The 26817-nt window shown below is 40.6% G+C and overlaps 2 protein-coding genes and 1 pseudogene across 2 annotated transcripts; 1 reads left to right on the top strand and 2 right to left on the bottom strand.

The window, feature by feature from the left end:
• Positions 1–257: 257 nt before the first annotated feature.
• Positions 258–1943, top strand: LOC146320411 (uncharacterized). Its single transcript, XM_084728651.1, has 3 exons — positions 258–429; positions 586–1506; positions 1591–1943. The coding sequence occupies exons 1-3, from the start codon at positions 258–260 to the stop codon at positions 1941–1943; spliced, it is 1446 nt and encodes a 481-aa protein (XP_084584777.1).
• Positions 1944–5443: 3500 nt separating this feature from the next.
• Positions 5444–17920, bottom strand: LOC146320410 (uncharacterized; annotated as a pseudogene).
• A 1784-nt stretch (positions 17921–19704) lies between these two features.
• LOC146320409 (uncharacterized) lies at positions 19705–24540 on the bottom strand. Its single transcript, XM_084728644.1, has 2 exons — positions 24269–24540; positions 19705–21829 (listed from the first exon to the last, which is right to left on the bottom strand). The coding sequence occupies exons 1-2, from the start codon at positions 24438–24440 to the stop codon at positions 20046–20048; spliced, it is 1956 nt and encodes a 651-aa protein (XP_084584770.1). The 5' UTR covers positions 24441–24540; the 3' UTR covers positions 19705–20045.
• Positions 24541–26817: the final 2277 nt, after the last annotated feature.

Below are 26817 nucleotides of genomic sequence, written 5' to 3'. Positions count from 1 at the left end.
GAAAGCAGTAAAAACAGTACTGAAACGAGGTGGATGCGCATCATTGCTGCTGATATTAAACGCCAGTTTTGAATAAAAAGCCACCAGTTGAACGCGGAACGAAAACGCCCACAGTTCTACTTCGGGAAGTTTACAGTGTGACACCCAGCGGATGTAAACAACATAAACGTTAAACGTGCATACACTGAATGAATGATCCGAGAGATGATATTGTAGTTGTAGTGCAGTTAGTAATTTAATTTGTAATTAATTAAACAATGTCTTCAGTTGAGTGTTTGAGAGAGTTTGTCAACGAACGACTAACAGCTGCTGCTGAAGAAATTTATAGAGTTTTTAAACAAACTATCGTCAAGTACGAAGAAGAGATCGATCGTCAGCGCAGACTGCTGGATATCTGCTGGAAACCTCAAATAAGGTTATACAGGATAGGTGAGTCACATTTATTTGTTGTTTTAATAATACGATTCGATGTCTATATTACCACAGTTCTTTGATTATATTCCGGCTCCAATTTGCTCGGATGTCTGCATATTCTTCTTTACCATCATAGTAGCATTACATTCCTTTTGTTCTGTGTTCATCCAGAGCTCCCACAGCAATATGTCTGTACGGAAAAGGAGATTCCCACTGACCAGCAGCTCTGTAACCAGAAGAGGAACTCCAGTCTGGACGAAGAGGACGCAGAGCCTCCACACATTAAAGAGGAACAGGAAGAACTGTGCAGCAGTCAGGAGGGAGAGCAGCGTCTACTGAAGCAGGAGGAGACTGATACATTCACGTTGGCTCCTACTCATGAGGAAAGTGATCACAGTGGAGATAAGACTCTATATTTTAATGCTGACAGAAGTCAGAGTGCTGCAGAGACGCAGCTTCCTGGTAGCATGTGTATCAGCTGGCTGAAAGATGAATCTGACCATGATACCTTTATGCTGACTCCTACGTATAAAGAAAGTGACCACAATGAACCAGAACCGAACAGTGACCACCAGATCTTCTCTACCAACTCACAACTAGCTGAGAGTCAGGATGAAGTTGAAGACAAACATGGAAACTCAGGATCAACTAGAAACACAGAGCCAAAACAACAGAAACGACACCACAAAAGAAGAAGGCACAGTCACAATGTATCTAACTCTACCATGTCAAATATTCACTGTATTACTCATACAAGCAAAACGTCTTTCAAATGTGACACCTGTGGAAAAGATTTTAAGAATAAATCAAATATGAACAGACACCAGAGCATCCACACCGGTGAAAAACCACATTCTTGCTGTTTCTGTGGGAAAAGATTTAGTCAGACCTCAGCCTTAAACATTCATTTAAGAACCCACACTGGTGAGAAGCCATACCTTTGCAAGACCTGTGGGAAAAGATTCACTGACATGTCAAAAGTGAAAAGCCACATGAGAACCCACACGGGTGAGAGGCCACTTTCTTGCAACACCTGTGGGAAAAGATTTAAACAGACCTCAGCATTAAATGTTCATTTAAGAACTCACACTGGTGAGAGGCCTTACCTTTGCAAGACCTGTGGGAAAAGATTCATTGAAATGTCAAAATTGACAATCCACATGAGGACGCACACAGGTGAGAAGCCATACCTTTGCAAGACCTGCGGGAAACGATTTGCTGATGCTTCAGCATTCAAAAGGCATATGACAATCCACACAGGTGAAAAGCCCTATGCTTGCAAAACATGTGGGAAAGATTTCAGACTTAGCAGTCTGTTGAAAGCCCACATGAGAACACACACAGGTAAGAAGCCGTACCTTTGCAACACGTGTGGGAGAAGATTTTGTGCAATATCAGTATTGAACATTCATTTAAGAACTCACACGGGTGAAAAGCCCTACCCTTGCACAACATGTGGGAAAACTTTCAGACAGACTAGTAACTTGGCTGTCCACATTAGACGTGTCCACACAGGTCAGAAGTTATAACTTTGCAAATCATGTGGAAGAAATGTCAAATGGCATAGTGCTTTGTCGGTCCATGTGAGAAGAGCCCACAACTGTGGGAAAACATACTTTGATGTACCTCCTTTGGCAAGGCATACAAGCAAGTAGTCAGATTTTACATTTAAAAGTGACTGGCACCAGTGTTTTATATTACCATATAAGAAGTCCTGTTAAATGTGAATGTGCCTTCTTTTTGCTATTTTTATACACTACCTCATTTCATGTGCCTGATCACATGACTAAAAGCCATTTGTTTTGCCATTTTTGCTTGATAAATGACTTAAAAGATTGATTATCAAAATAGTTGCTGGTTGATGCCAACCGAACTTTAAAGAACAGCATGGAGGCTCAGTAAGAATTAGAAACACAGACCCAAAACAGAAAATCAGTCATCGCAGCATTTATAATCTTACCATTTAAATGTCACTGTTCACAGGTTAAAAAAAAACTTAAAATGTGACACACAGGAAAGTTTACATTAATATATTCCTAAGAATGTGGAAGAGATTTAGTAAAAAGATTTCCAACAGGAGTGTCTTTTTATTTTCACACATTAGAGTATGTTTTAGCAAGTTTTCTATATCATATAAATGTGTTTCACATTAAGTGTGCAGTGGTGGAAGTACTGAGGATGTGATGTTAATGACAGATTGTGTGGATAAGAGCATTTGCCAAATGTAATAAATGTGCGTTTTTCAGAAGACCATTGTCTTGTGTTTTTCAATGTAATCAGATGGGTCTCAGTATTAATACAGAAGGATTCTCAAATGTATCTCGTGATTTATTTCTAACAAAAATAATGACATTTCACTTCATTGTACAGTTTACACACGTTACCTATAGACATACAATTGTGGGGAGAGGTGTTGGAGTGATGGGATGGCTACGTAGCTGTGACAGCTGAGCCCCACCTCAGCAGTGCCCAGGAGATATACTGGCACCTTTCCAGTCCATTGTCCATACTGTGGTCTGTGCTGGACTTGAACCAGCCACCCAATGGTTCCCAAAGACTGAGCTACATATTAAAAAGTGGTACGTATACTACTACAGATATAGAAGATTCATAGGTGTATTTCTGATGCACTTAGTAGTATTTTTTATTTTAACTAAATGTAATAGAAAACCACAAATAAATCTATTTAGAAGTATTTGCAGTTTTCATATTTGGATCTTTTTGGACAGTTGATCCTGCATGAACTGCTTCTTATGCATGCAAATCACTGCATTTGTGTGTGTTTTTTTGAGACTTCTTCTTCTTCTTCGGCAGAAAATCCACTGTTTGGTAAATTGCTGCCCCCTGATGTCAGGGCGTTGCCACAGCATTCAAACTCTGAGGTTTATATCCTCTGATGAAGACCTGCAGCTTTAAGAAAGTCCATGGCTCTCTTTTTTTGGGACACACCTTTGCCCAGCAATTCCAAGTTGTCCTAACTGAGTGAATAAATTCCTCCTTTCCCCAGAATAGAGGGGGCAATGCATCAAATCATGTTTTACAGATTTCTGAACTCCATATGATTTACAGTTTCCATTTCTATGTTTACCTCATCTTACCTGCCCTATCTGCCACCTAATTTCCCTCCACTCCTGTGTGTGCTCGTGTGCTGGAACCGTATAAAAACACACACTACACCCAAGTGTTGGCAGTTTGTACACTATCATTCTTATCTCACTAACTAACTTGACGTTGACCAAAAATGCCCCAGTACTCTTCCCCAAAGCCCTGGCCTGAACAACATCCAGCTTGGCCAATGTAGATTTTGTCACTGAGCCATACACCCATAGTCAAAGATTGTTCTTATTATAGCTTTACAGCTTTACATTATGCTCTTATTAGCTCCCCAAGAACAGCCTGAGAAGCACCGTGTATTTATGACCTTCTCACACTTATTTACCAGTTTCTCATCATGTTATATGTCAACTTTTCATCCAGCTAAACATCTAAAAACTTTAAGACAATAACTCTTTTTCCATTTATCTTAAGCCCCTTTTCCTCTGTCTGCCAAAAATCACATATAAGCTGAACAAATTACAAAACACACACAGACTTGACTTGACTTGTTGCTGAAACTAAAAACAGTAAAGACTAGGTCACAGGATGAGAACATAAGTGAACCAACACCAGAGATGTTTTTTCTGCTTTCTTTTTTAATACATACACATATATTTTTTTATTGACAAACAACAAACACTTTTACAAATAGTGAGTTTCACATATTGTATGCATATGCATTGTCCATTTATGTTTGTCTGAAATGCCTTATCTTTCAATTCATAACAAACAATAAAAATAAAAACAGTGAAACTATGTACAATTAAAAAGTGAGCTTTTCCTTACCATTCAACAAAATCATAGATTTTACAATGTACTGTATTTATTACCTTCCCAGTTTTACTTGCTGTTATGAAATGTAATGGAAATATATATAGTGTAAACAACGAACTCGTAACCAGCATGTATATCAGTAAAATCCACTAGAGCAGTGAAGTCTGAATTAGTAATGTGAGAGGGAGACAAAAGGGAGGCGACGAGGACAAGCTAGGGTGTTGTCACTAACCTTTAAAAGCTCATGTAATCATTTCATTTAGTGCTGTCCTCTGCAGACCACAGTGATCATTTCTTTTGTCATAAAGAAACCTGCACCAAAGAAGGCTGTCTTTTGAATGTTATTTTACTTCAACAAAAAAAGTCTCACCTACACTTTGTGGTTAACATATGCCATTATATTCTCCATTTTGTAAATGTCCATTGCAAAGTCTAGCAGGAAAAATAACAGATATTTATACCTCTGAAACCATTTTTGAGATACAAGAAGAAACATGCTCTTACTCTCCATTGGCACATGACATCTGAAAATGTGCTGTAAGGCACCATGTATCCCTCTCCAAAAGTTCTTATTAACAGGACAATCCCAGAAAACACGGGGGGTTAGCATCATAATGGGATTTCTGAGAGGGTGTAATTAAGTACCAGTATTAGGCTTTTCTGACTAAATTCCCTCTAATTTTGTGAACTGCTACATTTTCACTGAAACATCCACTTTGTCATCTAGTCTTCCTCAGATATGGTTGACCTTCCTTCTTTCTCCGATTTTGTATTAATACATATATACATATTCGAGTGTGTTTCGTCAAAATATCCTACACACATGAAATAATTTAACCATTAAGGGTTTCTCTGCTTCAACATCAAAGTTTACAATTCACTTATAGTGTATAAAATAAGTAAAAAAGAATATTCATGTAACAAGTCAAACATCTGTAGGAACAGTGAACTCATTGTGCAGCAAAGATTTTTTTAAGGTGTGGGTGATGATTGTTTCAAAGAAATACAGTTGTTAACAGACATATGAGTAATCCAGTGATATGGAAGAGAAAAAAAACGTAGGGTTATTGAAAATGTATTATGTCCTTACACTACGGTATGGTGACGTCCTCTCAATGGGAAATTGTGTACATTCAGTTACAGTTTACAGTAGGTAAAAGTTAAATCTATTCAGTAGGTGAACACGTCTCTACAGGAGTTTCAGCTTAATGGTTTCTCATCTCTGTTGATCCACGGGTGTTTTTTCAAGTATGTGACTTGAGTAACATTTTTTCCCACAAGTACTGCAATAATGTGGCTCCTCACTTCTGAGAGATTTTGTGTGTTTTGACAATGAACCACTAAAAAGGAATCAATCAATGCTTTGCCAAATAAAACACATCAATGTATCTTTTTCCACAGGTGTTGCAAAGTTACAGCTTCTCACCGGCATGGGTACATTTAATGTGGGCATTCAAGTTACCTCGAAGTCTGAAAGCTCTCCCACATATTGTGCAAGCATGGGGCTTTTCATCTGAGTGAATTTTTTTATGGGTGTTCAATATTGATAGAAAACAGAATCGTTTCCCGCATACTTTGCAAAGGTACGGCCTCTCATCAGTGTGGGAACTTCTAATGTGGAAAGCCAAGCTGCTTCTCTGGCTGAAAGCTCTCCCACATGTTGTGCATGTATAGGGCTTTTCACCTGTGTGAATTCTTTTATGAATTTTCAATGCTGACATCCAACAGAATCTTTTCCCACATAATTTACAAAGGTATGGCTTCTCACCTGTGTGGATTCTCATATGATTTTTCAATTTTGACATCTCAATGAATCTTTTCCCGCAGGTCACACAAAGGTGCGGTCTGTCACCTGTGTGGATTCTCATATGTCTGTTCAATGCTGACAGGTGATTGAATGTTTTCCCGCAGGTGTTGCAACAGTGCGGTTTCTCACTTATGTGCATTCTCATGTGGTCTTTCAAGTCACTGCAAAGTCTGAAATCTTTCCCACATGATGTGCATGTGTAGGACTTCCCGTATGTCTGAATTCTTACATGAGAGTTCAGTGCGGATATTGTAGAGAAGCTTATCCCACATGTGTTGCAAAGGTACGGCTTGTGGGTTGCCATGTGGCTTTTCAGTTTTGACAGTTCGATGAATCTTTTCCCGCAGGTCATGCACATGTGCGGCTTCTCACCTGTGTGGATTCTCATGTGTCTGTTCAATGCTGAGGTGTTCTTGAATGTTTTCCCACAGGTCTTGCAAGGGTGCGGCCTCTCATCTGTGTGGATTCTTAAATGAATTTTTAATGATGATGTGTGACTGAACCCTTTTCCACAGGTGTTGCAAAGGTATGGCTTCTCACCTCTGTGCGTTCTCATGTGGACCTTCAAGTCCCTGCTAAGTCTGAAATCCTCTCCACATACTTTGCAACTGTATGGCTTCTCACCTGGGTGGGCTTTCATATGTTCTTTAAAATTTGAGATTTTATTGAAACTTTTCCCGCAGGTGTTGCAAAGGTATGGCTTCTCACCTGTGTGGATTCTCGTGTGGTTTTTCAATTTTGACAGTTCAATGAAGCTTTTACCACATGTCATGCAAATGTACGGCCTCTCACCTGTGTGGATTTTCATGTGTCTGTTCAATGCTGAAATGCTACTGAATGTTTTCCTGCAGGTCTTGCAAGTCTTGCAAAGGTGTGGGCTCTCATCTGTGTGAATTCTTAAATGAACGTCTAATGCTGATGCTTGATTAAATCTTTTCATAGAATTTTTGCTTGGGTAAGTATTATTGTCAATCTCTGACAAGTTGTGACTTTGGCTTTTGTAATATTGATTCTGTGGTTTTGCCTCTGTGTTTCTAGTTGATTCTGAGCCTCCGTGCTCGTCTTCTTTCTGATCTTGACTCTCAGCTAGATGAGAATTGTTCAAGAGGACGTGGTGGTCACTGTTTGGTTCTAGTCCACTGTGGTCTTTTTCCTCATAACTAGGATTCAACATAAAGGTATCAGTCTCCTCCTGTTTCAGTGAAAGCTGCTCTTCCTCCTTATTGATGCTGAAATCCTCTTCTTCCTCTTTTATCTGTGGAGGCTCTGGGTCTTCTTGGTCCTCACTGAGACCCAGAGCCTCTTCCTCTTTTATCTGTGGAGGCTCTGGGTCTTCTTGGTCCTCACTGAAGTTCCTCTCCTGGTTGCAGAGCTGCTGGTCAGCAAGATCCTTCTCCTCTTCATCATAGACATACTGCTGTGGGAGCTCTGAAGGAACAGAGGAAAAAAGAAAAATGATAATTCTGTGATGGAAAAGGAAAACATGCAGACATGCAAAACAAACTGGTATCGGTATTGTCAAGTCCACCTCTTTTTCCCTCCAAAAGGACGCGAGGACAACTCAATTTAAGATCCAACTCAAACTTTTATTTTCACCTTAGTTGATTGGTATTTCAATAGGTTGTAAACCTTTAAAGACAGAAAACAAAATTAACATCAAACACAGAACCAAAAAGTTGACATATCAATCCTTTTAAATTACATCACTCAAGCCTTTTAAATTGAATAAAGAATGGTCAACATTTTAGAAGAGTTTAGCAGAATTTTAACATTTAACAGAATATATGTATCCTTCATTTTCACTTTACTTAAACTCAAAACAAAATACCTTAATTCAAACTAATTGAACACAAAATCAGAACACTAACAAAGCAAACAAACATTCACCAACCATTGGCGTCTTTTGGCTGAATCTGTGAGTGGACTTGGGTTTCCCTTTGTTCTTTCTTGCTTCTTCCTTCTCTGCAGGTTGTTTGAAAGTGACCGACCTTCCCCCGGTCCTTACCAGGTGCTCTAAATCAGCAATTATCAGTCAGGCACCTCTTTGCTGCTCCTGGTGCACTCTGGGAAGTGTGGTTTTTTAGCCCCATGTCCTCAGATTCAGCTCAACACCTCCCACTTGACCTCCTGGTTTTCCAAACCCAGCGAGGTCACACAAGTCCTTTACACCTCCTGTTGTTCTTCTGTGGGAAGTAGAATGACAAGGCGTCTGACATCTCTATGAAGAATTGTGGCTGGGATTTTTGTTTGAAGCCTCTTGGTTCTTTCACTTTTTTCCCTTATGGGCCCTTCTTTGTTATTTGGCTTTGTGATGGGAACAGGATAGCTGGAAAAAGTCTTCACAAGCACATCTCTCACAATGCCTTTGCTGTCAGCATTAACACTGACCACTCTAGCCAGCTTGTAGTGTCCTCTCAAGGCGTTTTGGTCAGCCAACCAGACCACATCTCCAGCAGCAACGTTTCGATTTTTGGTGTGCCATTTGTTCCTTATGAACAGATTCGGTCCAGCTAATTGGCTCCACTTCATCCAGAATTTGTTTACCTCCGCTTGTATACTTTGAAGTCTTTTGTAGGGGTAGCCATCAAACTGGAAATCTCCAGGGTCCCCCTTTGGACTTGCACGTCCTAAAAGCAGAGAATTCGGGGTGATGTACTCTATACAGTCTTCCCTGCTTTGAGTTCTTGCATCAATGGGTCTCTCATTTGCAAGGTTGGCTGCCATGAAGAGGAATGTTTGGAATTCTCCCCATGAGAAAACACCATCTCCACCAAGGTTGCTTAGCGCCCGCTTCACTACTTTAACAGCTGCCTCTGCTGCACCATTCCTATGCGGGGAGTCTGCAGGGTGGATCTTCCATGACCATTCTGTTCCATGTTTGGCAGCTGTGTCTTCAAGTTCAGACTTGTTTAGTCGGTCAAGGAACTTGTGAAGCTGCTCCAGAGCAGGTTTGGCCCCTACAAAGTTTGTACCTGGGTCTGACCAGAGTTTCCTTGGGTGTCCTCTCAGTGAAGTGAATCTTTGATAGGCTAGCAGGAATCCTTCTGATGACATGTCACTCACCACTTCAGTGTGTATGGCTCGGGAAGCCATGCAGCAGAAGACAATTCCCCATACTTTGAGTCTACTTCTCTTCTTGACCTCATCTTTAACCTCATAAGGGCCGAACAGGTCCATGGTGGTGAATTCAAAAGGTGCAGCTGGGCCAGTTCGCTCCAGAGGCAGGTCAGCCATGATTTGTTGACATTGTTTTGCCTTATATTTTCTGCAGACCACACAGCTGTCAACTGTTTTCTTAGCAAGTCTGCGGCCTTTTATCACCCAGGCTTTCTTCCTCATCCGGAGAAGAGTTCCTGCCACTCCCTCGTGGTTTGCTTTGTGGGATTCTTGTGCCAGCAATGTAGACACCCATGCTTCAAAAGGTAAAACTGGCACTGCTGTCTTATCTTCATTGAACATTTGAATTCTGCCTCCACAAACTAGCAGTCCAGAGTTCACATCCTTGTATACTGCTAGTCTGTTTAGCGTCGTGTCGGGAAAAACTATACCTTCTTGAGCTGCGAGGAAGAGGTCTTTGAGTGCTTCTTCAAGTTCGTTTACAGTCAGCACAGCTTGCTTGGGTGATGTTTCCTCCCACTTTGACTGTTTTGGGGCCCGGCACTTCCTCCTCAGCCACTGCTTGGCAGCTAGGCAAACCCAGGCGACGACTCTCACCAGTTTGGACAGGCTGCTAAGTCTTCTTACCTCCACAAGATTTTTAACCCAGCCGGTCGGCTTCCTTCTTAGAAGAGGAGTTGGGTTTACCACAGGTTTTTCCTCTTGAGCTTCACTCTTTTGACTTTCTTGAGTGGCTTGAAGGTTTTCCTTCTGCTGACTCCTTCCTGCTTGAGCTCTTGTCAATGCACCTGAGAAAGCCTTCCTCTGAAGCTTGTTTACACTCTCCCTGGCATGAGCTGCAACCTCACCAGCTGATTTTATAGGCCACTCCTCCACAGGCCACTTCAGGAACTCTGGTCCATTTTGCCATATGGAATTCTCCTTCAAATCTTCAGGAGTGCCCCCTCTTGTTATGATGTCAGCTATGTTCATATCTCCACGGACCCACCACCAGTCTTGCACTGGCCCAGCCTTCTGGATTTCACCCACTCTGTTTGCAAAGAAGGTTTTGTACCCATAACTGTCTCTTTGAATGGCTCCTAAGACGGTTTGACTGTCAAGTAGATGGAACCATCTCTCGATCTTCATTCGAGCATGCTTTTCTACATACTTCCTGATCCTGGCTGCGAAGACAGCACCACAGATTTCAGCTTTTACAGCTTCTCCCTTCTGATCCAGAGGTGTTAGCTTGGCTTTTGATTCCACAAATCGAACTTCAGTGCCTTGACTTGTCCTCCATCTTAAGTACATCACAGCTCCATAGGTTTTGTCACTTCCATCTGAGAATGTGATGCCCCAAGGTTTTCCTTTCCAGCCAGCGGGTGTGAGGTTCCTGTGGAATTTCACCTGTCCAAGCTGCACATATTCTTCAAAAAGCTGTATGGCTTCTTCTCTGAGACCGTTTGAGAGAGGTTGGTCCCAGGTTTCTTGGATTAGCTTGCCACCCCTTCCCTCTTGGAATGCCCTTCTAACAAGAATAGCTCCTTTCTGTTTGGCAGGTGTAACTAAGCCAATTGGGTCGTACAATGCAGCCACTTGACTTAAAAGAGCCCTCCTAGTCAGTGGATTAGGTGTCTCAGGCCTCACCTCCTCCTTGAGAAGATTTTTTCCCATCCTCATCTTCTTCTTTCTTTTGGAAAAGTTAACTGAGGTTAACAAGTAGAGCTTGTCTTCATCCATTTGGTAGCCAATGCCCAAAGCTCTGTTGTCTTCATCCCTCATTTGATTTGGAAGAATCAAGGTTCTACCTTGCTTCTCTGTTAGAGCCTCTGTCTCCATCCCTTGCCTCCCACTCTGGCCTGACCGGACCCATGGTTTGAGGAAGAAACCACCAGCCTTCAAAATCTCTTCAACACTTGCTGTGATTTTGTCAAGCCTGTTTGGGTCATTGTGGGAGGTTAAAAGGTCATCCACATAACTGTCCTCTTCAATGACTCTGCGTTCATCCTCCAAGTGAACAAAGTTGGGCAGGCTGGCTGTTTCCCTCATGGCCACCTGAGCGATGCAACCAGCTGGTTTGTCCCCTATGTTGACTCTGGTAATTGCATATTCACTTATCTCTTCATCTGGGCTGTCCCTCCAGAGGAACCTGTGAAGATGCATCTCGCGCTCCTCCAGCCATACAGAGTTGTACATCTTTTTGATGTCTCCTAGAGCTGCATGCATCCCTTCTCTGAACCTCAGCAAAACAGCTCTGATGGGGTTGAGGACGTCTGGGCCTTTCAGAAGAAGATCATTCATGCTCACGCCTTTGTACTTTTGGCTACTATTCCATACAATGCGGACTGGTGTTGTCACTGAATGTGGGTTTGGTGCCACCAGGTGGCTTACATACCACACCGGTCCATTCCACTTGTCCCTGACTTCTTTGGTGAGTTGTATGGCTGCACCTCGTTCCACCATTTCATGGATCTGGGTAGCATATGCGGCTTTCCAGTCTGGCTCTCTGCTCAGTTGCTTTTCCATCTTTAAGAAACAGGCCTGGACTGCACCTTTGTTGTTTGGAAGAGAGGCTGGATCTACCGTCCAAGGATACTTTGCATCCCAGTGTGGAGATGGTGTGTGAGCGTCCCCTTTTCTGTAGGTGAGGCCTCCTTTAATTATATCAAGCTCCCTCTCCTCTGCCAGGGTCATTTCTTTTCCTCCTGGTGGGCAGTTTCCACATCGGCATCCTCCACATCTTGGCTCACAAGCAGCTCCGATGCTGTCCCAGTGCCACCACTCAAGGAAGTTATGGTTACTGGCAGCTGTGAATTTGGTCTGAGCCATGTCCTCTTGCTGTAGCTGGGCTATGTCACTTGATTGACTTCTGATTTCTTGATATTTGACAGCTGCTGTCCTCATGGAGCGAGCAAAGTGTGTCTTCGACTCATATGCTGCCACCTCCACTTCTTCAAACAAGTCGGGATGTGCTCCACCCACTGTTTTCCCCAATGGACCTTCCCACAAGACGAGGTCTCCGATGATTTTCACCCTCTGGGGAGCGAGTCTTCCCTCTCGGTGGCTAATGAGGAGTTCAACCTCTTCTGGCCTTTCCAATTCTTCAATTTTGACTTCTGGGAAGAATTTTTTCAACTGCTCAGGTTCAATTACTTGATGCACTCTGGCAATTTCATCCAAGCCGTAGCAGACCATTTCATGAGCTCTCTCTGTACCTTTAGGAGTCTTGACTCTGACTTTGAGGAGATACCTTCGTGTCTTCACCTTCATGGTCATTCCACCAACTCCATGCACAACTAAGGTTATCTTCTCATTTCTTAACCTCAGCCTTTCAGCAGCCTTATGGGTGATGTAGTTTGTATCTGAAGCAAGGTCAATTAAAGTCCCAATTTTCTGTCCTGCGTTTGCGGTGACTTGCATCAACATCATAACAACAGGAAGTTCAGCGAGCCCATTTCTCTGCAGTAGCTCCGACTGGCCTGAAGCATCGAGTTTCACTGTGGTTTTGTTGGTGTTGGTGAAAGCTTTTCTGCACCGATCTGCCATTTCTGGGGGAAGTTCAGACAAGATCTGCTCTTGTTCCTCCGTCAGTGTGCTTTCACCTTTGCTGTATTTTCCACTCCTTTCCTCTTCACCTCTTCTGACTTCTCCCTTTGGGCAGAGGAAGAAATGGTGGTCTGGGGCACTGCTTCCCCTTTTACAGTCTTTGTTTCTGCATAGGAAAGTGTCTCTGCAGTATCCATCTTCATCATGGCATCCAAGACATTTCCTGCATGCTCCCAGCTTTCCCAACACAGCTTTCTTTTCAGGTAGCTTAAGTCTTTTGAACTTTCTACAGAAGAAGATTTTGTTGTTGTGCCCGCTCTCACCACAGACGCCACATACCTCATCGAGCTTTTCTTTTTTTGTGGTTTTTGTTGAGGCAATCTTTCTCTCATACTTCTTGTCGAAGCGATCTGTTCTCTCTGTCTTCTCCACAGTCCTGAGCTGTTCGAGTCTCTCTTGTATTTCTTCTTGACTTTTCAGGAACTTCAAGAGCATGTCAAAATGGTTGTCTGCTGTGACGTTGTTTCTAGGTTCAACCATGAACATCAGCCAGTCTCTCTTAATAAAGTCAGGCAACTTACTTTCAATGGATCTGACCACCAGTGGGTTCTTTATGGCTCCAGAGTTTCCTAACTCTGTGAGATCTGCTAGGGCCTTCTCCACTGCCTGTATGAGGTCGATGACCTTTCTTGGCTGGTTCCCCTTCACATGTGGCATCTTCTCCAGCTCTTCAAGGATTTCCACAGTGATGGTTGACTTGTTGCCATATCTGTTCTCCAGAACTCTGAACATGTCATTGGCAGTGGTATAGGTGGAAAGTCTGAGATCTTTTGAGATTTTGTCATCCACACTCTCCAAGAGTTGAATCTTCTTCACTTCTATTGAACCGGATGGCTCTCCCTGCTTTTGCAGGCTTTCCCAGTCTTTCCTCCATCTGTGATATTCTCTCTTGCTTCCACTGAAGATGGGTAGAGTGGTTGGCTTGATTCTCACTATTGGTGTGGGCATTGCCAGTTGGGGTTGTGGTTTCACTCCTGTGCCTTTCTCCTCCCTCGTCCGAGCAGTGGCAAAGTCAGCTTTCCTTAATTCAAGGCTGTAATAGGATGCTCTCACGTCCTTGACTCTTCCATCCAATTCATCCTTTAATTCCACAGGGATCCATCTCTCCCATGTTGACATTGCTGAGATGGCCTCTTTTACTCTTTTGTCCAAGAGAGTGAGGTGAACTTCATAGCTCTCCACTTTGCTGCTTTCCACAGTTACACCAGCTGCTCTATCAGTGGCCCTTTCTGCTTCCCGGATTGCCACATCAAGTTCACTCTTCCCGTACCTTGACCACAGGTTTGTTTGAACAATGTCTCTTATTTCTGCAAACTTTGTTTCACCTTCTTTCACAGATCTGTCAATGTCGGCCTCTTGCTGTTCATCAAGATCTGCCTCTTCATTCTCGGCCTTAATGTCAGCCTCCAGTCCAATCCTGTAATCATCATTGGCATTGAGCATTTTTCTGAAACAGTCTGAAAGTTTGGTGAATTCCTCCTTTAACTCCACTTGAAGCATGCTGCTTGCTCCTCTTGAAATGAAGTTGGCTTGCCTGGTGAAGCTGCTTTTTGCAGTGGTCCTCTCTTTTTTGAGCTCCTTGACCGACTTCCCCAGGACATCTTCCGCCATCTTGACTTCCTCTGCGTCCACAGCTTATTTCTGGTTCTGAAGCCGTTTATCCTCAGGGCCAGGCTGCTCCGCGTGGTTTACAACTGTCAAGTCCACCTCTTTTTCCCTCCAAAAGGACGCGAGGACAACTCAATTTAAGATCCAACTCAAACTTTTATTTTCACCTTAGTTGATTGGTATTTCAATAGGTTGTAAACCTTTAAAGACAGAAAACAAAATTAACATCAAACACAGAACCAAAAAGTTGACATATCAATCCTTTTAAATTACATCACTCAAGCCTTTTAAATTGAATAAAGAATGGTCAACATTTTAGAAGAGTTTAGCAGAATTTTAACATTTAACAGAATATATGTATCCTTCATTTTCACTTTACTTAAACTCAAAACAAAATACCTTAATTCAAACTAATTGAACACAAAATCAGAACACTAACAAAGCAAACAAACATTCACCAACCATTGGCGTCTTTTGGCTGAATCTGTGAGTGGACTTGGGTTTCCCTTTGTTCTTTCTTGCTTCTTCCTTCTCTGCAGGTTGTTTGAAAGTGACCGACCTTCCCCCGGTCCTTACCAGGTGCTCTAAATCAGCAATTATCAGTCAGGCACCTCTTTGCTGCTCCTGGTGCACTCTGGGAAGTGTGGTTTTTTAGCCCCATGTCCTCAGATTCAGCTCAACAGGTATTAGGGGTGGACCTCTGCTGACTTTGGTCCACGTGAGTATGTGTAGATTTTGTATTTTCTATTATTCCAGTTTTGCAGTTTTCATAAAAGTGAATATAAAGCAATACATAGTTACTGTCCATACTCCAAATTATACTGTGATATAAATATTATGCCATAATCAGAATATATAACCTCAAGTCCAAAAAAGTTGGTAACTGGTAGTTTATCTAGTTACTTTTCAAACTGAGCAATGCTGTTAAAAATAGAAGAAAGATTTAAAAGGGCTTGTTACTTGTTATGTTATGTGAAAAAACAACTTCAGAGGATTAAGGTTTATTATCATCTGACCTTAATTACCACATGCAACCAGAAGACTACTGCAGCAACAACACTGTGGCAAGCTCACCTGCAGCTGTTGTGGCATCTGTCACAACCTTCAGCATAATGTCATACAAGGCTCAAACAAAGTAATCACTCAATGTAATGTCTACAGGGATAATGGATGCTGGATCAACCACATCAAACTTCATCAGACACCTAGCAACGCACCTAGATGGTGAGCCACCCTGTAAGTTAATACAAAAGTGAATGTTAGTGCCTCTGGACAGTTAGCAAAAATGGTTTGCTCAGTATGACTAGCTATATGATGCTAGCTTGCTATGTTGCAAAGCTGAATATTTGTTTATCACACCAGTGCAGAGAGTGCTGCTCTGTCATGACTGTAAAAATTTCACCCTCCCTGGATCTGACATGAAGAAATGACAGTGGCTTCTTGGTCTTCTGCTCTTTTGTCATCTTTTATCTGTGGGATGTCTCAGTTTTTCTGTGACTCATTCTGTACTGAGTGTTTTGTGATAAAAGGTGATTTGGTCGTCTCCCACCTTTCTGTCGGTGCATGGAGAGCTACGTTTTCATACTGTGCTCTTTGCTGGACTGTTATGGTGTATAACCTTCGACTGTGCTTTCTCGGCACACTAGGCTTTATTTCTTCCCAGCCTCCATCTCCTCATGGAGAGTGTTAGATACTGTACTGCGGTGTGCGACTGGGGCGCTTATGAGGTTGTGTGAAGTGTCACTGTGCATGACGCTGTGGCATAATTTCATACTGAACTGCAATAGCCTGTTTAGACACAAAATACACCAAACAACTAATCAATGCTGATACTGTCTGCTGATAGATAAAAGGAATGTTGATAATACAGTACATGCTGTGAATTTCATAGAAAAGAGAGAGTGGGGTAATATAATTAAATAGGTAAGTTGACCCAGCTCTTGCAACTGTGTGCATTTTTTGTCATTTGACCACAAATTTAGGAAGCATCTAGCTGTGATATATAGGTAACAGGTATAATAACTTAGGTCAAAGCAAATTTAATATGGTCTGAAAATGTATATTATACATGTTGGTGATTTACCAGTGTATAAAATCAGTTGAATCATTTAGCTAAAACTTAGTCTGACTTGGTAAACTATGCAGTTTTTACTAATACTGAGGCATGATTTGAAGCCCCAATGAGGCTACAATTAATGTGCCATAAGTATCAAATGTTTTAAAACATAATTATTGTGTTTTATTGGTCCATGACTTACTTTTCATCATAGTGATAATGGCTATAATGATAAAATGAAATTTGAGTTGTTCTGTCTCACATCGTGCCACAGGAACACTGAAATAATGTGTACATTAATAAGAGTGCTGAAGCAAAAAAGTAACAAAGAACTTTTTGAGAGCAGTTACTAGTAACTCTAACTAGTTGCATTGTGTTGAAAGGCATGTAAGCTTGCATAATTGCAGGGGGACTTTTTTATTATTATGAAAAAAGAAAAAATTGATTCTTCAAAGTGACAAGAATTAAAGCAATTTAATTATTTTTCAATGTAATGAGTCTGTATGACAGCCAATTTTAAAACAAAACTTTAATAATACCTCGATACAGACTGAAATGATCATTTACATAATTTAAGTTATATTTCTTTTATGTTATTCATTCATTTACAGAGATTTTTTCTTCTTTCAAAAATGTTACTGTCAGTGTTACATTTTAAGTGTAAACGATGGTTTTTGCACATTTTTTATTGCGGGTATCAGACCAGCCTTGCATCGAATACTTAATTCCACTGTATGCGGAATTTTTCATGCATCACGTCTGCACAATATTACATTTTCACTGCTCACTCTCAGTAAATATTGTAGAGTAAATATTGGACTACAAGAGAGTTACAAGCTGGCAAAGATCGAGTTATGCAAAGCTTTGAATGGCTCCACTGGGTTCTGCAGGTTTGGTTACAACAACAGCACACGGTTGGCGCGGCTTGTGGTGGTGGTGGGGCCAATATGATATCTTTTCAAAGAGCCGAAATTCCCTGGCGGTGCCCCTGCCGGCAAATGCCACTGAACGAGTGTCATTCCTTTGCAGATGAGCCGACAGACAAATACCGTCAGACACTTTTCGATCTTGGGGTCACGCGCAGTCAGTTTTATGTATGCTGTACAGATGGTCACAACTTTTTGAAATCGGGGTTGTTTTCAAACAGTTGCGATCATGTAAAAACGGTTACTGTTTTCTGTGTTATTAAATCAATAAATGAATACTACACACCTATCCTGTGTAACTTTATTTCGGGTTTCCAGCAGATATCCAGCAGTCTGCGCTGACGATCGATCTCTTCTTCGTACTCGACGATAGTTTTTATAAAAACCTCGAAAATTTCTTCAGCAGCAGCTGTTAGTCGCTCACTGACAAACTCTCTCAAATTCTGAGCTGAAGACATTATTGACTGCTTACAAATAATTAGCGGTGTTGAGGACACAATATCTTGCTTTCATTAATTCAATGCATTCATGCAGCTAGCGCTACTAGCGTTTGTAGTGTTCACTTCCGCCGGATGTCACACTGTTAAGTTCCGACAGTGGAAGTTACGGAGCTATTCGTTCCGCTTTCAGGTGATGACGTTTTATTCGAAACTTGTGTATTTATATCGTCAGCAAGGATGGACATCTACCTCGCTTTTTCTCTTTTCTTATCAACTACTTATGATTAAAAGTAGATATTTTTTTTGTTTCTTTGCAGATAATGCTTTTGCTTAAAAGAAGTAGAGGTGGGATTATTCAGATGTATTCAGTACCTGACAGCACTGTGCACTGACAGTGAAACAAAACTATACATGATACAAAAGACTGTTCTGCGAAATGCTGTCACTCCAGCATACAGTAATGTATGAAAATACACACCTCTCGCAAAACTGCGAATTTATTCATCTTTTTTGTGACATAAATTAACCTCCTCCATATGTTTAGAGTATACAGATTTTAACCTGTGATTGTTCTTATGTGGCCTCTCAAGTTACTGCTAGATCTGACATCTCTCCCACATATTTTGCAAGAATTTGGCTTCTCACGTGTGTGGATGCTCTTATAATGTATGTAGTGAAAACTCTGAAGGAGTTTAATATGAAAGTTACCATTATACTGACCTGTAACTTTGAAGGAGTTTAATTCCAAGTATTGAGTGTATTATTATCTTTTTTTCCTCGAGTTCAAGTAGATGCTTGCCTGACTCTTCAGTAGGAACCCTGTGTTCTCCGCTGATCACACCGTCAAAAGGTATCAAATTGTGCTTAAACGTAACATCCAGCTGGTGAGCATCAGCATTAAAACCTCATACTCTGACACTCTGAAAAGAACTCTTACTCAGTATGAATACTTTTACTTTTATTGTCAGTCACACCCATCTGCAGCTTTTGAATTTCAGTGTGAATATCATCACATCATCATATGAAGAAGTGTTTAATGCTTGAATGACATTAAGGAAAACTGTGTTTCATTGCTCAGTACTCGTTTGGGCACTGATCACTGTATTTATTACTACTGCTTCAAGTTGATTTATTGGCAGAATAATGTAATACATGAGATATAATTTGTAAATATCAAGTTGGACATATCACAAAATAAATTAAAGTATATAACCATATGACATGTTGCAGAAACAAAAAAAAAACCTAATTGCAGGACGACAACATAAGTGACCCAAATACCACTACAGAGGGTTTCTTTGTATCGACATCAGAGTTCACAGTCCACTCATATAACTGAGTTAGTATAAAGTAAAAAAAACATCTTTAGGAACTAAAGACAGACAGACAGATTTAGCCTTTTTTTACATGGAAAACTGCATGCATTCAGTTACAATGTTGAAGCTACTGTAAAAGTTAATTCCATTCAGTGGGTGAACATGAGTTTCAGCTCAAATGGTTTCTCCTGTGTATAGCTGAATTCAGGGAAGAACTGGAAGTAAACAAGCTGCCATTGCTGCAGTGGCATCCCCCTACAGTATGATCATGAATGAATGTGAACCATCATAAGAAGTTTAAAATGTTGTACTTCTGTACTTATTTTTTATGCAATGTTAGAGGACTAGGATCTGCCATAGTGATCAAAAGTATTTACACAAAGGAACATTGTTCCTGAAAATCTTAAATACCTGAATATTACACAGTACTTCATCACTTAAATGTGGCACAAGTGGTCTGTTTTCTCTCTTCTCCATTATCCATTTCTGGCTATTGTCACAACCATCCTAAAAGGACCCTTCACCAGTAACTGAGGGCCGCTGTCCAATTATCCATGTTGACTCTCACAAATTTGGGGTTCCCTTCTGCACCCAACTAGCAGACACAGAATGACAGACATGACGTGCCACCACAGCAATGGTGGTGCAAAAAGATGGCAGAACACACAAAGCAGTTGGTGATTTTTTTATATTGGTCCTCGGGTGTTTTTCAAGTCTGTGATTTGAGTAAATGTTCCCCACAAGTGCTGCAGTTATGTGGCTCCTCACTTCTGAGAGTTCTTGTGTGTTTTGACAATGAACCACTGGAAATTAATCACCTCCCACATAATATGGAAATACAAACACAATGCTTTCCTTAAATGTCAAATGAGAAACAAAGTATCTTTTTCCACAGGTGTTACAAAATTACAGCTTTTCATCGGCATGGGCCTTTCTAATGTGGGCAGTCAAGGTACCGCTCTGTCTGAAAGCTTTCCCACATGTTGTACAAGTATAGGGCTTTTCACCTGTATGAATTCTTTTATGAGTGTTCAATATTGATAGAAAACAGAACCTTTTCCCGCATACTTTGCAAAGGTACGGCCTCTCTCCAGTGTGGGCACTTCTAATGTGGATTGCTAAGTTACTTTTCTGTCTGAAAGCTCTCCCACATGTTGTACAAGTATGGGGCTTTTCACCTGTGTGAATGCTTTTATGAGTGCTCAATGCTGACATCCAACAGAATCTTTTCCCACATATTTTGCAAAGGTATGGCTTCTCACCTGTGTGGGTTCGCATATGATTTTTCAGTTTTGACATTTCAATGAATCTCTTCCCGCAGGTAACACAAACGTGTGGCTTCTCACCGGTGTGGATTCTCATATGTCTGTTCAATGCTGACAGGTGACTGAATGTTTTCCCGCAGGTGTTGCAAAGATGCGGTTTCTCATCTGTGTGCGTTCTCATGTGGTCTTTCAAGTCACTGCAAAGTCTGAAATCTTTCCCACATGTTGTGCATGTGTAGGGCTTCCCATCTGTGTAAATTCTTTTATGAGCATTCAATGCGGATATTGCACAGAAGTTTTTCCCACATGTTTTGCAAAGGTATGGCTTCTCACCTGTGTGGGTTGTCATGTGGTTTTTCAATTTTGACAGTTCGATGAATCTTTTCCCGCAGGTTATGCAAATGTGTGGCCTCTCACCTGTGTGGATTCTCATGTGTCTGTTCAATGTTGAAATGTTTTTGAATGGTTTCCCGCAGGTCTTGCAAGGGTGCGGCCTCTCATCTGTGTGGATTCTTGAGTGAATTTTTAATGATGATGTGTGACTAAACCTTTTTCCACAGGTGTTGCAAAGGTATGGTTTTTCACCTCTGTGCGTTCTCATGTGGACCTTCAAGTCACTGCTGAGTCTGAAATCTTCTCCACATACTTTGCAACTGTATGGCTTCTCACCTGGGTGGGCTTTCATATGTTCTTTAAAACTTGAGATTTTATTGAAACTTTTCCCGCAGGTGTTGCAAAGGTATGGCTTCTCACCTGTGTGGATTCTCATGTGGTTTTTCAATTTTGACAGTTCAATGAAGCTTTTACCACATGTCATGCAAATGTGCGGCCTCTCACCTGTGTGGATTTTCATGTGTCTGTTCAGTGTTGAAATGCTACTGAATGTTTTCCTGCAGGTCTTACAAGTCTTGCAAAGGTGTGGGCTCTCATCTGTGTAGATTCTTAAATCAACATCTAATGCTGATGCTTGATTGAATCTTTTCATAGAATTTTTGCTTGGGTAAGTATTATTGTCAATCTCTGACAAGTTGTTACTGTGACTTTGGCTTTTGTAATATTGATTCTGTGGTTTTGCCTCTGTGTTTGTAGTTGATTCTGAGCCTTCGTGCTCGTCTTCTTTCTGATCTCGACTCTCAGCTAGATGAGAATTGTTCAAGAGGACATGGTGGTCACTATTTGGTTCTAGTCCACTGTGGTCACTTTCCACATGAGTAGGATTCAACATAAAAGTATCAGTCTCCTCTTGCTTCAGTACAAGCGGCTCTTCCTCCTGACTGATGCTGAAATCCTCCTCTTCCTCTTTTATCTGTGAAGGCACTGTGTTCTCTTGGTCCTCACTGAAGTTCCTCTCCTCATTGCAGAGCTGCTGGCCATCAAGAACATCCTCCTCCTCATCATCATCATAGATATATTGCCGTGGGAGCTCTGAAGCAACAGAGGACAAAAGGAAAATGACACTTCTGTGATGGAAAAGAAAAACATGCAGACATGCAAAACAAAGTGTTTCGGTATTTGGGGTGGATCATAAAAATGGTATAGAATGTACACAAACAGGAATTTCTTGCTTCACCAAAAACAAAAGTGTTGCAAACTTGTTATCATCAGCCTTCACCAGTCATCTGGAAAAACCTGAGGGCCCATGTTGCTTTGTTTTGAATCGGAGTGCACAGAATAGTTAGCATGCTGTGATTAGGTAAAACATAGTGGGGATGAGTATTTATATTTCTTTCACTTTCTTCTTGGAGTTGGTTCACTGTCTGCACTGCAGGCTCTCTGCTGACTTTGTGGCATGTGTGTGCATATGTAGACCTGGAGCGCTGTGTAAAACAAACAAAAACAGAATGCAATGATTTGCAAATCCTGTAACTTATATTCACCTAAATACAGTACAAAGATGATATATTTAATGTTCAAACTGATGTTTATTGTTTGTTGTAAATATTCACTCATTCTGAATTTGATGCCTCCAACACATTCTAAAAAAGTTGGGGAAGGGGCATGTTTACCACTGTGTTACATCACCTTTTCTTTCAATAACAACATTCAGTCAGCATTTGGTAACTAAGGCTCTCTGTTGCTGTATTTTTTGTTTTATAATGCACCATATATTTTAAATGGGAGACAGGTCTGGACTGCAGGCAGGCCAGTCTAGTATCCAAATTCTTTTATTACAAAGTCACACTGTTGTAACACATGCAGAAGGTTGCTGGCATTGTCTTGCTAAAATAAGCAGGGACAGAAACATCTCTGAAAAAGATGTGTGGATGACTGCTTATGTTGCTCTTAACCTTGTATGTACCTTTCAGCATTAATGGTGCCTTCATAGCATATAATCACAGTGGATGCAGCAATGAACTGCGTATGCAGAAAACAGTTTTCAGTGTGTTCCCAAGCTCCTGTAGTAATATTCTTTAAACAGTCATGTTGGTTTTGTTTGATGCAGTGCCACCTGCAAAATCAAAGATTATAGGCAAATTATATAGTAGGTTGTAAATGGTTTAAATGCCTAAACTGCTTGCAGATTTGTGATGAGAAATGTTGCTCTTAAACTGACTATTTTCCCTCAAGTTTTTCACAAAGTGGTGAACCTCACTCCATCCTTGCTTGTGAACAACTGAGCCTTTCAGGTATGCCCTGTTCATTCCCAAACATGACAATATCACGTGTTATCAGTTAACCTGTTTTCCTGTGGATGATCTAAACAGGTATTTTGAGGATTCCACACCTTGCCCAGTCTTTCTGTTACCCCTGTTACAACCTTTTTGGAACATGTTGTAGACATTAAATTCAGAGTGAGTGTATACTTACAAAAAACAACAAAGTTTATCAATTTAAACATTAAATATCTCGTTCTTGTACTGTATCAGTGCGTTGTGCAGCAGCACCAAGATCAAAAGTGGCTGATGGTATGCCACTAGTGGTTCAGTGACATCCCGATCTGTAGAGTGGTATGCCACTCATTCAGTGACACATATCAATGTCTACACAGTTGTGTGCCGCTTGTGTTCAACTGGCAAGTTGAATTTCCATATATCAGGTGCCGCTTATAATCAGCAACATTTAGGTTAATATAATGTAAGGTCGTGTGTGATTGCAATCTACAAATAAATTGAATTGAACAGCCACTGTGCTCAGAGCATGACTGTGTCTGCTTATGCAGCAAACAGCACTAGCGGGACACTGTGGCCTGTTTGAGTTGTCATTAATTCCACCCGCTTAGCACCCACCACTCCAAGTGACTTTGACTTTGCAGGAGTTCTAAAAGCTGCGGTGGATCTCTGTTTCCCTGCTGTTCATAACTAAAAAGTGTAAGAAAAACAAATAAAGAAAAAAAAAGGTCCAGATCAGAGCGTTTCTGAATCAAGAGGTGACATTATCATTATGTCAGTCTCTCTGTCTCTGGAGTGCAGCTGCAGCGTGTTGTCTCTTTGACTGCAGTGTGTCAGGGGAGCTGTCCAGTGCTTAAGTCTTTCACCTTTGCATTTGACAGACGTTTTCGTCAGCACCTTGTGATCAGTTGCATGAGGCTTGCAGCTATTTTGTTTAATATTCTTTGTCCAAATTCAATTAACCTACTAAATTGTACATTTAAAGTGTTGCCATATCTGCTCTTATAGAAAAAAACATAAGTATAACTTCAATATAAAGTAACTCTGCAATCACGAAAATCGACTATTTCCTTTGCACCCCACATTTTGTTCAAGCCTCCCTTTAGCACAGGTAGAAAAAAAGATCCTAGCACCGTCCATGGCACTGAAGGAGCAGCAAACCACTGATGGACGAGCGGTATATCATTATCGGTTTTATTCTAACAATTGAGATCGTGTAGATATCTGTCTTAATCAATGAATAAATATTACACACCTATCCTGTGTAACTTTATTGCAGGTTTCCAGCAGATATCCAACAGTCTGCGCTGACGATCGATCTCTTCCTCGTAATCGACAACAGTTTTTATAAAAACCTCAAATATTTCTTCAGCAGCAACCGTTAGTCGCTCACTGACAAACTCTCTCAAATAGTCAGCTGAAGACATTATCGATTAATCACAAGTTAAATAATTAGCAGCGCTACGAATGTAATATTTTGTTTTCATTAATTCAATACATGCATGCAGCTAAGTAGCGTTTGTGTTGTTCACTTCCGCCAGATGTCACACTGTTAAGTTCCGACAGGGGACGTTCCGGAGCTTTTCGTTCCGTTTTATTCGAAACTTCTGTGTTTATATCAGCAGCAAGGATGTAGATCTACCTCGCTTGTCTCTTTTCTAAACATCTATTCAAAACTAAAAGTTGATCTTCTGTTTGCAGATAATAATTAAAACAAGTCGTGATAAAAGATGCATTGATCAAAATGTGACAGCACTGTGCACTGTGAAACAAAAATATACAAAATAAATATCAGAGAAATTGTACTGAGAAATGCTGTCGCTCCAGCATACAGTAATGTATGAAAATACACACCTCTTTATTTTGTGCATCTTTTCATCACTGAACTAAACCTCCTCCATATGTTTAGGGTGTACAAATTTTCACCTGTGAAGTGGCCTCTCAAGTTACTGCTAGATCTGTTACCCCTCCCACATGTTTTGCAGGAATATGGCTTCTCACCTGTGTGGATGCTCTTATAATGTATGTAGTGAAAACTTTGAAGGAGTTTAATATGAAGGTTACCACTATATTGATCTGAAACTTCAGAGGAAATTAATACAAGGTATTAAAATAGAAGTTAAAACTATACATGTATGATTCCAGTGAATCATTTCCAGTGAGAAACATGCTGTTTTCATTTACAGACTATTTTACAGAGGAGAACAGAGGACTGTTAGAGACCTGAACATTATGATGTCACAGTGAAGCTGTCCTTTGACCATTTGGAAGGAAAATGACTTCACCTCATCATTTTATCCTATTAGACATTTGTGTGTAACTTTGTCATTGTCTTTGACCCACGCCACTTTCACACAGTGATAAACATTTTGGTTGCAGTTTGCCTGCTCCAAACACCATGAAATGAAAAAAAAAACTACTTCTGTGATCATTTTTTCCATACTTATCCAGACCGTGAAATTACTAAAATCAAATTCCATACTTACGCATACTGAGTAGGAACCCCATACTTAATATGACACAGCTCCACTGATCACCCCATCAAAAGGTATGAAATTGTGCCTAAACTTAACATCCAGCTTCAGCATTAAAACATTACACTCTGAAAAGAGCTCTTACTCAGTATGAATATTTTAACTTGCTTACAGCTTTAAACTTCAGTGTGAATATTGTCACATCCTAATGTGAAAAAGCTTTACTGTTAGAATACATACATGAGATCAAAAAACAGCATTTCATTGGTCATGCTCATTTAGGCACCGATCACTGTGTTGATTACTACTATTTATGCTGATTTATTGGCAGAACAATGTAATACATCAGACATAATTTGAGTGTATGTGTCACCTCAAAAACATCAAAAATATTAAGTTGAACACATCACAAGATACACAAAAAATATATAATCAAATGACATGTTGCAGAAACAAAAAACCCTGGTTGCAGGATGACAACATAAGTGACTCAACACCACTAGAGAGGGTTTCCCTGCATCAACATGAGGGAGTTCACAATCCAGTCGTATGCCTAAGGTAGTATGAAGCAAATAAAAGAATATTCATTTAACAGGTCAAACATCTTTAGGAACTAAGTGCTCATTGCCTCACACTTTTTTGTAGCTTCTTCTCAGTGGAAAATTGTATTCATTCAGTTACAGCATTGTAGCTCCTGTAAAAGTGTATTCCATTCAGTAGGTGAATGTGAGTTTCGGCTTGATGGTTTCTCCTGTGCATATTTATCCTGAGGTCTTTTTTGAGTATGTGATTTGAGAAAAACTTTTTGCACAGCAATTATGTGGCAGAGAGTTCTTGTGTGTTTTGACAAAGGACGACTAGAACTGAAGTGTCTCCCACATAATATGCAAATAGAAATACAAAGCTTTCCTTAAATGCCAAATGAGGAACATCAAAGCAGCTTTTTTTCCCCAGGTGATGAAAAGTTATGGCCTTTCACCTGTGTGGGTTCCTATGTGAATTTTCAAGACTTTGCTAGAGCTGAAATCGTTCACATTAATTGCAGTCTTGCAGTCCAGACATGACTCAGGACTGTTGAGGACTTGAAGTGATATGTTAAGCAAGAATGGGGAAAAAAACGCTTTCAGAACTTCAAAAATTAGTGTCTTCAATTCCTAAATGCTTACTGAGAGTTAAAAGAGAAGGTGATGTAATACAGCGGTAAACATGCTCTTTCCCAACATGTTGCAGTGATTAAATTCAAAATGAGTAGTGATATACATTAAATATTTTGTCTTTGCACTGTGTTCAGTTGATTGTAGGTCAAAAAGTATTTGCAAGTCATTGCATT

Source organism: Lutjanus erythropterus, chromosome 10, assembly GCF_056507025.1.
Source record: "Lutjanus erythropterus isolate fLutEry1 chromosome 10, fLutEry1.hap2, whole genome shotgun sequence".
Lineage (NCBI taxonomy): Eukaryota > Metazoa > Chordata > Actinopteri > Lutjaniformes > Lutjanidae > Lutjanus > Lutjanus erythropterus.
This window is presented reverse-complemented; position numbering and strand designations above follow the sequence as displayed.

What these genes read in the sequence shown, in the direction of transcription:
- LOC146320411 (XM_084728651.1), top strand. Translation starts at nt 258, where the DNA reads ATGTCTTCAGTTGAGTGTTTGAGAGAGTTTGTCAACGAACGACTAACA. An exon ending in AATAAGGTTATACAGGATAG is followed by an intron (nt 430 to 585) that starts GTGAGTCACATT and finishes GTGTTCATCCAG; the next exon opens with AGCTCCCACAGCAATATGTC. An exon ending in TCATTTAAGAACTCACACTG is followed by an intron (nt 1,507 to 1,590) that starts GTGAGAGGCCTT and finishes GGACGCACACAG; the next exon opens with GTGAGAAGCCATACCTTTGC.
- LOC146320409 (XM_084728644.1), bottom strand. Translation starts at nt 24,440, where the DNA reads ATGTCTTCAGCTGACTATTTGAGAGAGTTTGTCAGTGAGCGACTAACG. An exon ending in AATAAAGTTACACAGGATAG is followed by an intron (nt 21,830 to 24,268) that starts GTGTGTAATATT and finishes CTGTTGCTTCAG; the next exon opens with AGCTCCCACGGCAATATATC.